Here is a 14,829-nt window from a genome sequence, read left to right on the forward strand (position 1 = left end):
CTTCTTTCTACTCTTTCCAACAATTTAATGTTCTTATACAATGAAATTATAGCCTCTTTACACTATATTCAGTATTTCTGTAGATACAACTTAAAATCCTATTTGCTTTACCACTTATCTCACTCACCAAGAGGACTCTCATTCTTGTTCCCTGTGCAGTAGCCAGTGAATTTTCTTTTTTGAACCCACACACTTGTCATATGTTTCTGGGTAGGTTGTGTTCCAGATGCTTTTGTCCTTATTGTTAATTTCCTTTCCTGTCCTGAAACACTCTCCCAAGGAGTGACCTCTCAGTACTTATAATTTTTGGTGACTGTACCTCTTGTGAGGTGTGCTCCTCTGTGCAAAGTTTTTGAATCTTTTATCACTTTCTAGTGAGTTACCTCTTATGTTTGTGGTCTCTGGTTCATCTTCCACTTACTCTTGTTGTTATCAAGTTCAGACAGGTTTACATCCAGTTTATAACGTTTTTTTTTCTTTTTTTTCTTGTGCTATCAGTTTTCTTGCCAACATTTTTTCAGCTATGTCACTCTGGTTCAGGTTTTTTTATCTTTCCAGACTGGCACTTATCAGGTTTTATCTACCGTTTTGGCTAAATTTGTTACTTTTGTTCTAGTTCAGTTTCATTAACTTACCTTTTTTAGCTTATAAAGGGTGTTCAGAAAGTCACTGTGCACTTATATATTTATTAACAGACATGTTTCAGTATAGAATACAGGAAGTAAATATGAATGACAATTATAAACAATGTTAAAAGTGACCCCCGTTGGCATCAATACAGGCTTGGATTCTTCTTATTTTGTTTCTAAACACAGCTATCAGTTGCTGGCTTGAAATAGACTGAATAAAATATGATTACAAAACTGCACAGTGACTTTCCGAACACCCTATATGATATATTCTTTTGACTTTTTTGGTTCTTACCATCTTCCACATTTCTTCTCACTTATTATGTATTACTTCATTATTTTCAAGTTTTCTTTCCCACTGAATCCATTTTCCTCAATTTAATTATCCTTCTCCACTTCTTTGTCTGAAGTAAAAGGCTTCTTTACCCATTGGGTTTGAATTGTGATTTCATTGGCCTTTTATTCCTTGCTTCTTTCTTCCTGGTGTCTTCATTTTGATTATGCACTTTCCATTTTCCCTGCATGTCTACCCCATGTTGTCCATTGAACATACTTCATCTGTCGAGCAGTGGAACTACACCACATACGTTCATCTTCCATCCTCTGCATTGTGCAGTTCTTTTTTTCTTGTTGAGTACCATCATCCACCTGTTGCCATCCTTCTCTCTTTTGTGAGACTGTGAGTGGGTAAATTACCTTTTAGTTTTTATACCTCTTTATTTTTCAGGGGCATGTTTCTCTCTTTTTTTCCAGATCCTTCTCTGTGATGAGTGGTACCTGTTAAGATTTACTTAAACTAGTCAGAGCGACACTCTAAGGCCATGATGAATTTAACAGTTATAATTCCATGGCCACTAAATGTACACTACAGAGATGGGATATTCCATAAGGTCATTTATAGGTTTATCCTCATGGAAAGTTTGTTTTATAAGTTTTGCCATTTCAAATTGTACTCACTCATAGACTACAAAACAGAAGAAAATAGCTACCCATGCCTTGTTTCAAAACAGTCTCTTAGGCACATATTGCACTGTCCCAATTGTTGTGATTCCTCTGAACTCTCCATCATACTTTATCCTCCCTTTGCTCTTCTCATAGAGCTCAAGAGTCTTTATCCTGTTCCCAGCCACTGGGATTGTGAACAGCAGAGGTATTCTCTTGAATGTGTTAATGAAATATAAGTATATGTATGTATATAATATACACATGAATGATTATAAAACCATTCAGTTTCAGAGTAGGGTGGTGGCATTCTGCTGGTGTAGATGACAAGATATCTTCCACTGTTGAACACTGGAGAGAACCATCAAAATTGCAGTTTACCTTTCAGATTGGGATCCCCAATTCTCCTTCCATTTTGATATCTGTTCCCAATGGCTGGGTTAAGGATTTAGAGTTGAAACAATTAACATAAGTTCTCACACGTATATCACATATGTGTCTAGTCTCTCACTCATTTACACTTTTGTTGTGGGTCATGATAGAGGTGCTTACAGATTACTATGGTTCTTCCCCTTCAGCTGTGTCTCAGTGTTCTTATTATTCTGAGGATGCTCCTGTGCTTGGAGTGGTTCTAGTCATTTAAAGTTTGACAGAAATGGTTTATATTACACATACGTGTATTTGGTACCAGATGTCAGGTTCCCAGATTGATCAGTCAGTTTCTCACATTATCATCCTGTACCTGTTAATGGGTTTAGGAGGTAGCAGATTTCTTCTGGTGTGGTAAATTTGAGGTGAAGACAGTGTGATCCTCTTTTTTACCCCCTTTCCAGATGGTTTGGTTTGAGGTTGACCTGCTATTGATTTGATTCTCTTTCCTACCATCATATTGATGTCTGTTCTGGATGAACTGGGTTTTTGATTATAGTTGACTTGCTGATGGTATGACTCTCTTTCCTACCCCCTGTGTGGATGTCAATGTGTTGTGGCTGGGTTTTGGATTGTAGTTGGCTTGCTGATGGTAAGATCCTCATCCTAGCCCGCATGGATTTCAGTTCTCAGAGGCAAAGGCTTTGGATGCAGTTGACTTGCAGTTATGTTCTATTGCTATTGAACTACTCTATATCTAGAGGCACATCCTTTTAATCTTACTCTGTTTTATATTTTTCATGATTGAGATTAATAAATGTTATATGGTTCAGATCCCTGTCTTGCCATAGTTCTCTTATGCTTGGATGTGCACCTTCATCTTTCTGCTGATACATGTAATATTTTTTCACAATGGGCAGAGTATATCTAGCTTAGAAGTGATGCAGTCTCCCCCAAGAAGAGATCTTTCAAAAGTAAAGATCTCTTGTTGAGGAATGTCCTTTTGATGGATGCTTCTTTCTCTTTCACTCAGAAAGGTTTTTCTGTGTATTCAATTTGAGATTCTAGCTGTTTATGTGAGGAGAATTAATGTACAGTAGCAGAAGTTATAATTTTCCTACATTGAAAATGTATTTGCAATAGGTATTTATCTCTTCTCACACTTCCCACTGAAAACTGGTTCTTATATTTTCTGGCAAAACTCAAAAATAATAGTTCATTAGAATTGAATAGAAGACATCCATTAAGAGAGAATGTCGCACTCTTTTTCGTGAATGGTTGTTGCATGATAATTTACATACAAGATCATTCAATTCCAGATAGATCTCCATCTTTAAGGATTGTGGCATGCACAAAATACTTTTTGTACATAGGAGGTGGGACTGAATGAAAATAGTTATTTGTGTGTGACGAAGTAATTATCTTTTGGAAACATATTTCTAGTATTGGAAAATTATAACTTCTGAAAATCCATATACACCAGATGTACACCCTTAACCTACTTTGCATAAGCAGTAAGCTTTTCAAAGAATATAAATAGATTTGTAAGACAAGATTTTTGCTTAATAAATCCATGTTTACCATCTGATAAGATTTAAACTTTGTTAAATGGCTTTGAAAAAATATTTTATCAGACTTTCTAAAACTTTTCCCACAACTTATGTATGAATAATGGCTTATAATTTTTATATATTTTTTTTAATTTAAATAATGTTGGCTTTTTAAAATTTCACTAACATAAGTTGCTTCTCAAACTCAAATTTTGTATCTTTATAAATTTTTATAAGTACATTTGTTTCTGTTGAACTTACACTGGAAACATAGGTCAAACTTGTTAAGTGTATATAGAAAGAATATAATCATACAACAATAATGGTTCAATAAAATTAAATTATTGAAATCAGTAAAATGGTTGTTATGAATCAACTTCACACAGCTAGCAGCTAGTCACTGAGAAAAGAACAATGGAACTGTGTGTTTGTGAATACAATAGACTGGCCATAAAAACAATTTTTATTATAATGAAAACCTATATTTATTGTACCATGTGGTATAGATAAAACACTTGTACTGAATTATGATACTTCCTCTTTGTAAAAATATGATTACTGTTTTTCAACTTTCCTGATGATATTCCAAGCATGCAGGATCAAGAAAAAAACATGCTTCAGAAAAGAAACATAATAATTCAAGCATTTCAGGAAGTGGACTTTCCTTCCTCAGGTTGAATGCCAATAAAATGTATCAGTTCTGTGGTTACTGTATTGGAGACATGTTTCCATAGATTCTTGTAAGCAGTGGTTCAAAAACTACTATTTCTCTGTGATTTACATCACATAAACCTAACACATTCACTACTGTCTCACATTTGGTGCAATGTACACATCTTGTGTGACAGGTTTACATCTTCATTTTCTATTTAGCCCTGAATGATGAAAAATTCTTTCCAAAGTTCTTGGGTTTTCTGCTTTCAAACTTGCTTGATATATTTCCTTGCTGTTGTGAAGTAATGATTATCGAAGTTTTAAAAAGACAAGTCTTTATTATTTCTGTGGTACAGTTGATTTAATGCAGTGTATTTCTTAGAAACCATTATTTAAACATTTTAGTAACTTAACTCATTTTCTTAGGTGCAGAGATGAATATTCACAAATGCATCAGGACACTGTACAAAAATTGGAGCAACAACTAACAAAGGTGTCTGAAAATGAAAAAGAAAAATTACAGCAAGTGTATGAAGGAAAAATAAAAGAATTAACGTAAGCTATTATGTACTTTTTATCTTGTGCACATGAGTATTGTGTCAGTTATTGAAATGATGGTATTCTGGATCTGGGAGTTGCCAATTTAAATGTCTGTCCCACCAAACATGCTTGCTCTTTCATCCATGGGGGCATTATAATGTGATGGTCAATCCCACTATTCATTGATAAAAAAAAGAGTAGCCCAAGAGTTGGAAGTGGGTAATATGATGACCTTCCCTCCAGCTTTCATTGTTGAATTTGGGATAGTAGCTGGTGCAGATTGCCCATTTGTGGCTTTGCATGTAATTCACAAACAACCAGTGAGCTTGCAAAAGGAAGTTTTTATAATTAACCCTTCCATTATGGGTTTGGTGGAATTCATACAGCTTTTAACCATGAAAGTAATTATACAATATTTGATAATAAATGCATATCTTCACAAAAGTTTGCAAGTTAAAGATTTTCTTTCAAAATCTTGACTATCCAACATGCAAATTAATTAAATATCCTTTCATGCATCAGAATATTATCAAATATGTTTTAGAAAAAACTTTATATTTTGTATGTTATTTTTACTATTTTATCTCTGTACTGGTTGGGTTAATTTGACTGACATCACAGTTTCTGCCAAAAATAAATGTTTTTTTTTCTTTCTAGAGTGACTAAAAAGTATAACAAATATTTAGTCTAAATGAATTCTATAACATTATCCATTCAGATATGATAATTATTATTACATTGACCTTTCAACAGTGCATGTCCAGCATTATACAAGTTGTGCTCATGTTACCTTTTCCAAGAATACAAAACTGACCTTTACAAGGTGACTTATCTTGGCTGTGTTTTAGTGGACTATTGTTTTGTTACAGTAACATTTCAGTTTTAATACATTATATCTGTACATACAAAAGCTCTTATTTCAAATAAGCTGTTAAACATATTTTTCTTAAAACATAGAACAGTAAATAAAGAAGTAAAGCAAATAATTATATCTTTTAGTTATGAACTTTATGCTTGTTTGCTGTTTGTCTTAGGTTGCTAAGTTTTATAAAATTTTGCATGGGGAAGATGTGAAATGAAATAATGTTTTTTTATGGTTTTATATATACATTTCAAATAACTAAAAAATCATAAATTACCTCAATACCTTAGAATTTCACTATAATTTATCAAACTTTGTAATTATGAAGTATTTGAGGTTAAAAAATATAAATGAAATTTTGAGCAGACTAAAGACTCAACCTTCCAGCTTGAAGATTTCTAATAAAAGACAAAGTTGTCATAATATTTGAAAATGGCTGAGAAAGCCACAGGGAGGCATTCTGAGTTATTCACCTGTCATAGACAAAAGTAAGTGTATATAAGGAAGTGTTTCTAAAAATGGAAAAAAAGTGAGTAGAACCACTATGTTTGATTCAGTACATGAGTGAAATCTCAGCAATTTGAGTTCTTGATTATAAGAAACTGTAGCTTTGTATTTAAACATCAAAAACGTCTAATTTTACTCAATGCTGCATTCAACATACCACATGATGCACACAAATTGATACTTAGGATTTCTTTTTTAATATTTACCTTTAAATTTGAAATTAAATAATGCATAATACTAAAGTTTGAAATATAATATACAGTTTAATACTAAACTTATTGACATATATTTATTAAGTAGTAGTTCAATGCAGTTTTGAATGTCAGTCAACAAACTTGATATGATAATGTCTTTGATCTGTAACCCATAGCAATAGATTTAAGCTGACTTGAAATTAAAATATGTAAGGAAGTAACAAAATAGAGACTAATAAAAAAAATAGCCACAGTCAGGCATTTCGTTATCTGAAAATTCACAAAGAGTCTACAAATATGCTGAGAAGCCTATATTATTCTTTAATGGATAAATTAAATAAAGTATCAATATTTAGTTGACTCTAAAATGGACAGCAACTGCCTATTAGACAAATACCTGTAGAAATATACAATTTACTTATGTAGCACTAAGTGTAGAAAACAACATTTTCAATGTGTTCTGTTTATCATATTCAGGTCGGTTTTTGCAGGCTACGTCTAGCTGTATATAACATGCAGATGGATTGAAGTTGATGTGCTTTGATTGGTTGTTTGTTTCTGGGCTTGATTTTTAGAGTTACATAAGTTGCCAATTTCTGTGTTCAGTTCTGTTTAATGAATGTTTATTAGGTTGTTGGTCAAAATTTGTCTGAATTGATGATTCTAACTTTGTCCCCGTCCCCAATCTGTTTTGTTTCATTTTAACATAACATGTTCTGTAATGGCTTAGTGCTGTATTTTCATTAATCTGTCTTTGTGTTACTTTATTCTAATCCTGAGCTGTCTTCCTGTTATATCTTCAATGTAAGTTTTATTGGAACACTAAATTTCATAAATTTTTCTTGTGTTTTTTTATTTGTAAGTTTCTTTTTTAATTTTAATCAGGATGTATCTTATTGTTTTGTAATATGCGTAATAGATGTCTTGGCTGTATGTTGTGATTTTTACTTAAATTTTGCTTATATTTTCTCTCTATTATGGTCTTTTTTTTTTAAGAATTGGTGATGAAGTTAGAAGTATAATCATTCTGTTTAAAACACTTTATAATATTTTGTACATTCTGTTTTAATGTATATTTCATTGCATGTTTTTGTTTTTCATCTGTGTTATTCAGGCACTGGATTATGCTGCATTGTACCAAAGTTGAGTGATAAGACTGGAAGTGTAGGTAGCTGTTGTTGAGGGTAGTAATTTTTGCTTTTTGCCAATGAATATGTCAAGAATGTTTATATTTCCATTCTTTTACTTTCCCGTTTTTCCTCCAATAAATCCCCCTTTCTATTCCAGGCTTTCTCTCATGAAAATTTCTTTGTGATGTGGTTTCTTTAAGGTGTTTGTTACGCACTGACATCTTGAGGTTATGCAACTCTCTAGCAGACATCCTTGTTCATGTTGTTTTTTTTGCCTTTGGGATCAGGAATTTCCACCAAGTTTCTCATCAGTTACAACCTCATGAGGTTACCTCCTATTTTCCTTGTATTCTTGTTACTATCTGTAGTCTGCACTTATTGAGAGCTAGTCATTGTAGTTCTTAGAAGGTTTAACACTATGGGATCTCTACTCTCCTACTTTGTTCATGGATGAACAGCCTTTGTTGCAGCCTACTGAGATCTTCAGGTGCTTTCTCAGGGTCTTCCTCATGTTCTTCCCTTTTTCATTTCACGTGTTTCAAATACTATATGTCAATCCATTAACCCCACTCTGAGGTTTTACTCCCATTTTGTTATCATTCAGATGAAGATGGGAGTTTGTTAACCAGATGTCAGTCTCTCACTTGACACTTTCTTTGGTTTGTTTTGGATGGGCAGTTTCTTCACTCTCCTGTGGATACTCTCCCTGGTTTTGGATGATTACGTTTATGGTCTCAGACACTTTCTCCACGTTCCTACTTGTGTGCTTACCTTTTTCTTCCTTTAATTTTTCTGCAGTGATTTAATATTTATTTTCAGTTCTTCTCTTTTTCAATGTATCCAGTTGGATTTTACTTGGAGGTTATTTTCTTGAAACCTATTGTTCCACTACTGTATGGATGTTTGGCCTCTACTTGCTTCTTCCATTGGGGTTTGCTCTGTTGTGACTTCTCCTCTTCATTGGAAGTTATATTATTTAGGTTATGTAATTCAGTATTATATCCCATCTTTTGTCTTTGTGACACAGAGTTCTTTTATTCCAAGGCTTTCATATCTCCTTCCTTTCCACATGACTTTTGTAGAATCTCTTTTATTGAGTCACCTGTTCTTATTGAATGAACCCATAAAAGTTTCCTCTTTAGTGGTTTCTGAGACATCAGTGGATGCACAGTTTTTTTTTTTCACCTCTTGCACAAGTAGCACATTGTGCTGCTGGTGTGCTTCACAATAACCTATCCCAAGATCATACCTTTTCACTGCTCATGTTCTTTTAAAGTGAAGTTCTTGGTACCTGATCTATTGGGAAGAAGAGCTTCACCATATTACACCATATTAATAACCAAGGCTTTTATGGTGGTTTGGTCCAATGAAATGAATCTTGGGTTTGCATTGGAATACAGGTCTGGGATGCACAAGAGTTTTTGGTGTTTATGTCATGTAAGCATTTCTCTTACAAAGAACTTGACTTCTAGCTCTAACAACATAACACACTATGTTCTGTTCCTCATCTGTGAGATAATGGCCACCTGAGCTATATTACATTGCCATCTACTTTAGCAACACTTTAACATCTCCTTTCCTAACAACAAATACCTCAATAACATTGCTTGAGATGAATGCGCTCCTCTGCCTTTTGGACATCCCATTCTATGACTTTCTATTTTTAACAATGTTTTCTGAAAAAAACTCGTATTTTCTATTTTTTTGCATTGCCTTTTATCATCTTCAGTGTAGGTTTCTTTCTCATTGTGGTTCAGAGATGAGTAGTATTTATTAAGGTGATATTTTTCTTATCTGAAAATGTATCTTAAATAAATACTGGTATCTTTGCACCACAACTTTGCTGTTTCCAGTTTATTTAATTTGCTTAGACAAGAATGGACAGAAGCTCACCTGCTAGTGCTTCTGTTGATTATGATGCATGGAGGATGCATAGCCTTCCTATTAGTGTAGGGCTATATGCTAATGGTGATTACATCATAGAATGGTGCAATACATCTTAGCATGAGTAGCGTGGGAACTTTATAAGGCAGTGCATGTAAGGTAAAAAGTTTTTGTTAATGCAAAGAGACAACTATCTATTTAGAATATGTTTACAGATAAGGGAAATCTTTACTTTTTCTCTTGCCACACTAAAATAATAAAATTCTAAGAGAGAAGTGTTTTAACTTATTTCTAATCTCTAATAATTGGTTTGTCTTTGAGTGTTGTTAATACTACTTCCTCTTATAATCAAAACATCTTATGACAATTTTTTTAAATTGAATTCAAACCATTGGATAATTCAAATGGTAAATTAGCTGTGCTTGAATTGGTTAATCAGAAAATTTCCAGATTTAAGAAGTGTTTTAAGGAATACAGAAGAATAATGTATTCAAATGGTTAAAATGGGACACAGGTAAAGAAAACAATAAACAATGTGTTTTTCCTGATGTAGTGTTTCTCACCTATCAAAAGCATGTGTAACAAGATACTAATTTTCGTTGTGTTGGTAGCAAAAGCATTTTATTTTGTACCAGAACTAATTAGCATAACTGGTTTAAACCATGTTCATGAAATACATGTACGTACAACTTCTGTTCTTTTTTTTTTATTATTTAATCAGTAATCACATCCGAGAACTTGCCACAGCACTGGATGGTGTCAAAGATCTCTATGTGAAAGTGTGTCATCAAAAAGAGTTTGTGGAAAACCAAGTTCTTGATCTACAAGAGAAGCTTCAGAAAGCTATCCAAGAAAAAGGATTTTCTGAAGATAGTCAACCTAATGAAAAGTGGAAAGTCATTCTTCAGAATGGTACATTCTTGTAATATAGATAAATTCATGTTTTAAAATGTAAAGTAAGTAAGTTCATGCAATTAATACATTATTGTAAAGAAAATAAGTCGTGTTTTAGAATGCTACACTTTTATAAAGTAGATAAGTTTATGGTTCAAATTAGTATGTTCTTGTAAAGTAGATAAAAGCATGAATAGTTACATGGCTATGGGATACTTTGTGAGTGTAGATCTGGATTTTTGATACTTATTTTGTAATTTCTCCTATCTTACTATTTCTTAATTTATTGTGACATAAGATTGTTCTTTTTTTAATACTGATGATGAGGATATTTCAGTTCTTGATTATCATACCACTTCAAGTTAAGATACAAAACTTTGAGGAGGTAATTTTGTATTCAAGCAAAGGTGATATGATAGACCGTGCTGCTGTAATATGATGTGACATCTTTATATTTTATAAGCAAAAGAAGAGTGGTTGAAAGAAGCTGAAAAAGAATACACAAAAAGATTAGAAACAGAGATGGCTAAATCAGAGGAAAAGTGGATTGGAGAATATAAAGAAACCTGGAAAAGAAACAAGATAGAAGAGGTGAAGATGAAGGTTTTATTGCTTTTGGATGCCCAAATTTATCATAATTATTTTGACAAAAAAAATTTAATTTAATGAAGGTTTCTACACAACTTATATTTAAGTTTCATGTACCAGCCTAAGTAATTTTATCCACAATACCTCAGACAACATATTAGTGTACAATAGTGTGTGTGAAGCACAACTGAATCACAATGTTCCATTTCCTTCAGTTACTACTTTCTTACAAGTTCATGACAGTGTGCATGAAGAACTAAATCACTGAGTCCCACTTTCTACTGCTACTACTTTCCTATAATATCACAATAATATGTATGAAGAACTGAATCACACTGTGTTCAAATTTTTACTCTTAATATTTTCCTGTAAGTCCACAATAGTGTGCACGAAGAACTGAATCACACTGTGTTCCACTTTCTACTGTTATTACTTTCTTAGAATTTTGTGATAGTGTGCATGAAGAACTAACTTACTATGTTACACTTACACTTAAGTTTAAGAGCCGAAAATAAATTTTCAGTGTCATGTAATTTTTCAGTTTGTTAAGCTGTTTGAGAATTAGTGACTCAAGGGTTTTAAAGGCAATTCATGTTTAAACCCTGATAGGAAGATTTGAATTTTACGTTAATAATTGATTCCCCCCTCTCTCTTTTTTTGGGGGGAAAATATTATAAATATTTTTAAGTATTTTGTATAATTTTTTAAAATCTACAGGGTACATTACAACTACAATAATGAAACATTTTGAGCATGCTTAGTATCTATGGTTGAATACACCATATGTTTAAGTGTTCAATATTGTTTTTTGAGAAACATAATATCTTAAATTTATATCTATAAATGATTGATTATTTAATATAAATGAAAAACAGTTGCAAGTTTTAACTTTTAATAAATGTTCCATGATTCTTTTAGGAAGAAATGGCTCTAAGAAAGAAGCTGGAAGAAGAACTGCACATGCAGTATGAGCAAGAGAAGAAGAAAGCAGTAGAAGAGGTCCAACAGGAGTATGAAACAAAATGGACTCATTGTAAATATAATTTACAACATCTCTACAAAGCCAGAGTAGAAGAAATCATGCATCACAATGCTGAGTTCTTAACAGGAAAAGTTGCAGAAATACAAGCTGAAATGCAGAGAAAAAAGGTATATTGATATGTTAAAAAGTAATTCCAGCAATATTTGTCAGTTTTGAGCCACAAAACTTCATAAGTACCATTTTTTATTTATTAACATGGTTATCATTAAGTAAGTTACTCATTTACATATCACTCACTACTAACGAGGTATACAATATTATATTATGGTGGGGTGTGCATTTCGAATTATATTAGGATAACTCATACATGTTGATTAATATTATACTGCATTATATTAAGATATTTTGTGTTTTTTTCCTATTTCAAATTTCCACCAAAGGAATCATCTAAAATATATGTAAAATCACTTATTTTTTATGTACAATACACAGAAAACCCATCTAGTAGTGAGATTAAGTCTAATCTTGATGGTGGTGTTTTTACATTCTCTTTTTGTGACTTGTATATCAGTGATCCTGTATCTGACAAAGTCACTATGTTTTCTTACATTTACAGTATATTTGATGTTAAATCTATATACATTTATCATGTTTTCCTATGTCTATATTATTTCTGTTGTAAATGAAATGATCAAACTATCATTTCTTTAGAAATCCAAGTTTTTCTTGTAAACAACAAACTTATTCATTTGTTTTTAGAATTAACTAATATTTCTTAAGGAGTTATCATTTGTGAAGAATATATATATATATGTACATATGTATATATCTGTATTTTATTTATCATATAATACTCTGTCTTTATCTGTAGTTTCATTACCACAGACTTTTAATTTTACTTTTTTATGATAAAAAATATGGAATATAAACAATAAACAATGAAGGTTTGATTTGGAAGTAGCTACAGAAGAGTTTAAATAGCACTGGATAGAACACATTTTGAAGTATTGATGTTAATATAGATTGAATAAAGTAGTGTAAGAAGTAATTCATGGCTTTATGGGAAAGTTATTAAGAGAAGAACAATGGAATCTAATGAAAGTGTATAGATAGATATAGAAATTTGTTAGTTTCCTTGGACATTTTTTTCATTTCTTGTTAAAGTATATTTATTTGGAAACTATAGAAATTTTCTTTGATAAGGCATTAGATAAGCTTAGTTAGATTGAAGAGTATGTTAGGCAATGTCAAAATATTCCACTAACTCAATTCTTTATTTATTTAATACTAATATTTTGTAATCAACCAGTCAACATAAGTAAAATAACTTGCATTCATTGAAAAAAAACAAACTATATTAACTATAACTTATCTTGAACAAGAATGTTTCAAGTAAAACTATTATAATGATTGAAAATAAATTATATTTATTCAATCTGACATGATTTGAAAGGTCAGGTCCTGGATCATTGATAAATCTTTACAATTTTCTACAATGCTTTTTATGACTTTTAGCCACAAGTTGTAACTACTGTAATTGGCAAAGTATGATAATATATGAATATCAGTCAAGTTGAAACTGATTGGATATGTAAAATAGAACCTTTTGATCAATGTTGAAGAAAAATTAAACCATAAATAAGTCTTTCGTTTGAACAAATTAAAAGAAAAAAGTATCTCAGTTAAAGAAATTTCATATTGTAGCAATTTGTGATAGAAGTAAAGTGAATAACATATATATATAATCTAAAACTATACATTTACCTACTTCTGAAGTTTCATGGAAGTTTGTTGAGTATTTCTTCTGTGACAGAGGAAAAAAACTGAAAGGATATTAGTAAAATACTTGGTACAAGAAAGGCTGAAAGAAGTCACAAATAGAAACTTGGAATGTTCACCTTGTGTTTACTATGATAAGGTGTAAGTTCAGTAATTTGTACTATTAAGATTTTTTTTTTTGACAACTAGAATAACTTTTGTGATAAAGATATCCAGACTGATTCAACTACTGATGATGATAATGACAGAAATCAGGAGTTGATAACAATTGAAAAGGAGCTCTTGACATTTCAAAATATAGAAAAGGATTTGAAAGAGAAAATTAAGAAATATCAGAAACTTTTGTTGTCTTCTGAGAGAAAACATGAAAGTGAAGTCAAGAGGCTGAAAGAAGAATTTTCAGAAGCTGTGGTGTTACTGAAGAAAAAGATGATAGAGCTTCAGTCTCAAAATGAAATAAAAACTGAAGTTAAAAAGCAGCATTCTTCTGTCAGGGATGAAATACAGAATGATTATGAAAAGAAACAGATAAGAAAATTAAATGATCAGGAAACACAAGTAAGTAGAAAATTATATAAAAATATTGACTTTTTATTTAGTTTATTCTTTTCTAGACACTTGTGCAATACTGATTTCTGAGTTAGAAACACTGACAGTAAACTTAAATTTAAAGGAGGCCACATCAAAATGTAGTGTTGGCAGCTGATAAACTGAAATTAGAAGCTGTAGTTCTGTGATTTAAATGTAATTGTAATGAAAGCTGTTCAGCTATATTTCACTTTGTTGCTATAGCATTATCTGCTAAATATGCTTATATTTTTCAGGTTAGTAATCTTGTCATTAACACAAAACATGTCTAAACTGTAGCAGAGGTGATTTAACTTCTCTCTTTCTCTGTAACTTAGATGATATAACATTTTTGTAATGATGTTGTGAATCATTTGTCAACTATATTTGATTGAATATGTGCTGTATTGCATTGTGAAGACTAACTGCAATTTGACATGACTTGCTAAGTTTTATACCTTTTTTTGCTTTTAGTGACTTATTTGTCCTAGGTACTATTAAGTAATAATGTTTTCCTATAGCATTCCAAAGGTTGTGGACAGAATCTTTGTAGTATTTCAGGGTAAGAACATACTTATTTGTTCTGGGATAAATGTTTTAGGTGTTTAGTAGGATTATGTATACAGGTTATGCAAGTTATTGCTATTTGATTTCAGACTGAATGGAGGATGAGTTTAGATCCTATTACAGTGAAAGAAAAATGTTTAGAAGTAGTTCAGAAAATATTCGGTAAGTATGCATTTTATATTAAACACAAT

The 14,829-nt window shown here is 31.6% G+C and overlaps 1 protein-coding gene across 17 annotated transcripts in view; it reads left to right on the forward strand.

The window, feature by feature from the left end:
• The window catches only part of LOC143257592 (uncharacterized), an 82,284-nt gene that overhangs the window by 62,411 nt on the left and 5,044 nt on the right, over nucleotides 1-14,829 (forward strand). For all 17 annotated transcript variants that reach the window (XR_013031950.1, XM_076516525.1, XM_076516526.1 and 14 more), the window contains 6 exons: nucleotides 4,571-4,699; nucleotides 9,983-10,173; nucleotides 10,619-10,746; nucleotides 11,662-11,892; nucleotides 13,694-14,062; nucleotides 14,728-14,800. Coding sequence is in view for 16 of the 17 variants with exons in the window: in XM_076516525.1 (XP_076372640.1) it covers nucleotides 4,571-4,699; nucleotides 9,983-10,173; nucleotides 10,619-10,746; nucleotides 11,662-11,892; nucleotides 13,694-14,062; nucleotides 14,728-14,800 (1,121 nt within the window). In the remaining variant the exon portion in view is untranslated. The remainder of the gene's footprint in view (nucleotides 1-4,570; nucleotides 4,700-9,982; nucleotides 10,174-10,618; nucleotides 10,747-11,661; nucleotides 11,893-13,693; nucleotides 14,063-14,727; nucleotides 14,801-14,829) is intronic.

This window comes from Tachypleus tridentatus, chromosome 7 (assembly GCF_004210375.1).
Source record: "Tachypleus tridentatus isolate NWPU-2018 chromosome 7, ASM421037v1, whole genome shotgun sequence".
Taxonomy (NCBI): domain Eukaryota; kingdom Metazoa; phylum Arthropoda; class Merostomata; order Xiphosura; family Limulidae; genus Tachypleus; species Tachypleus tridentatus.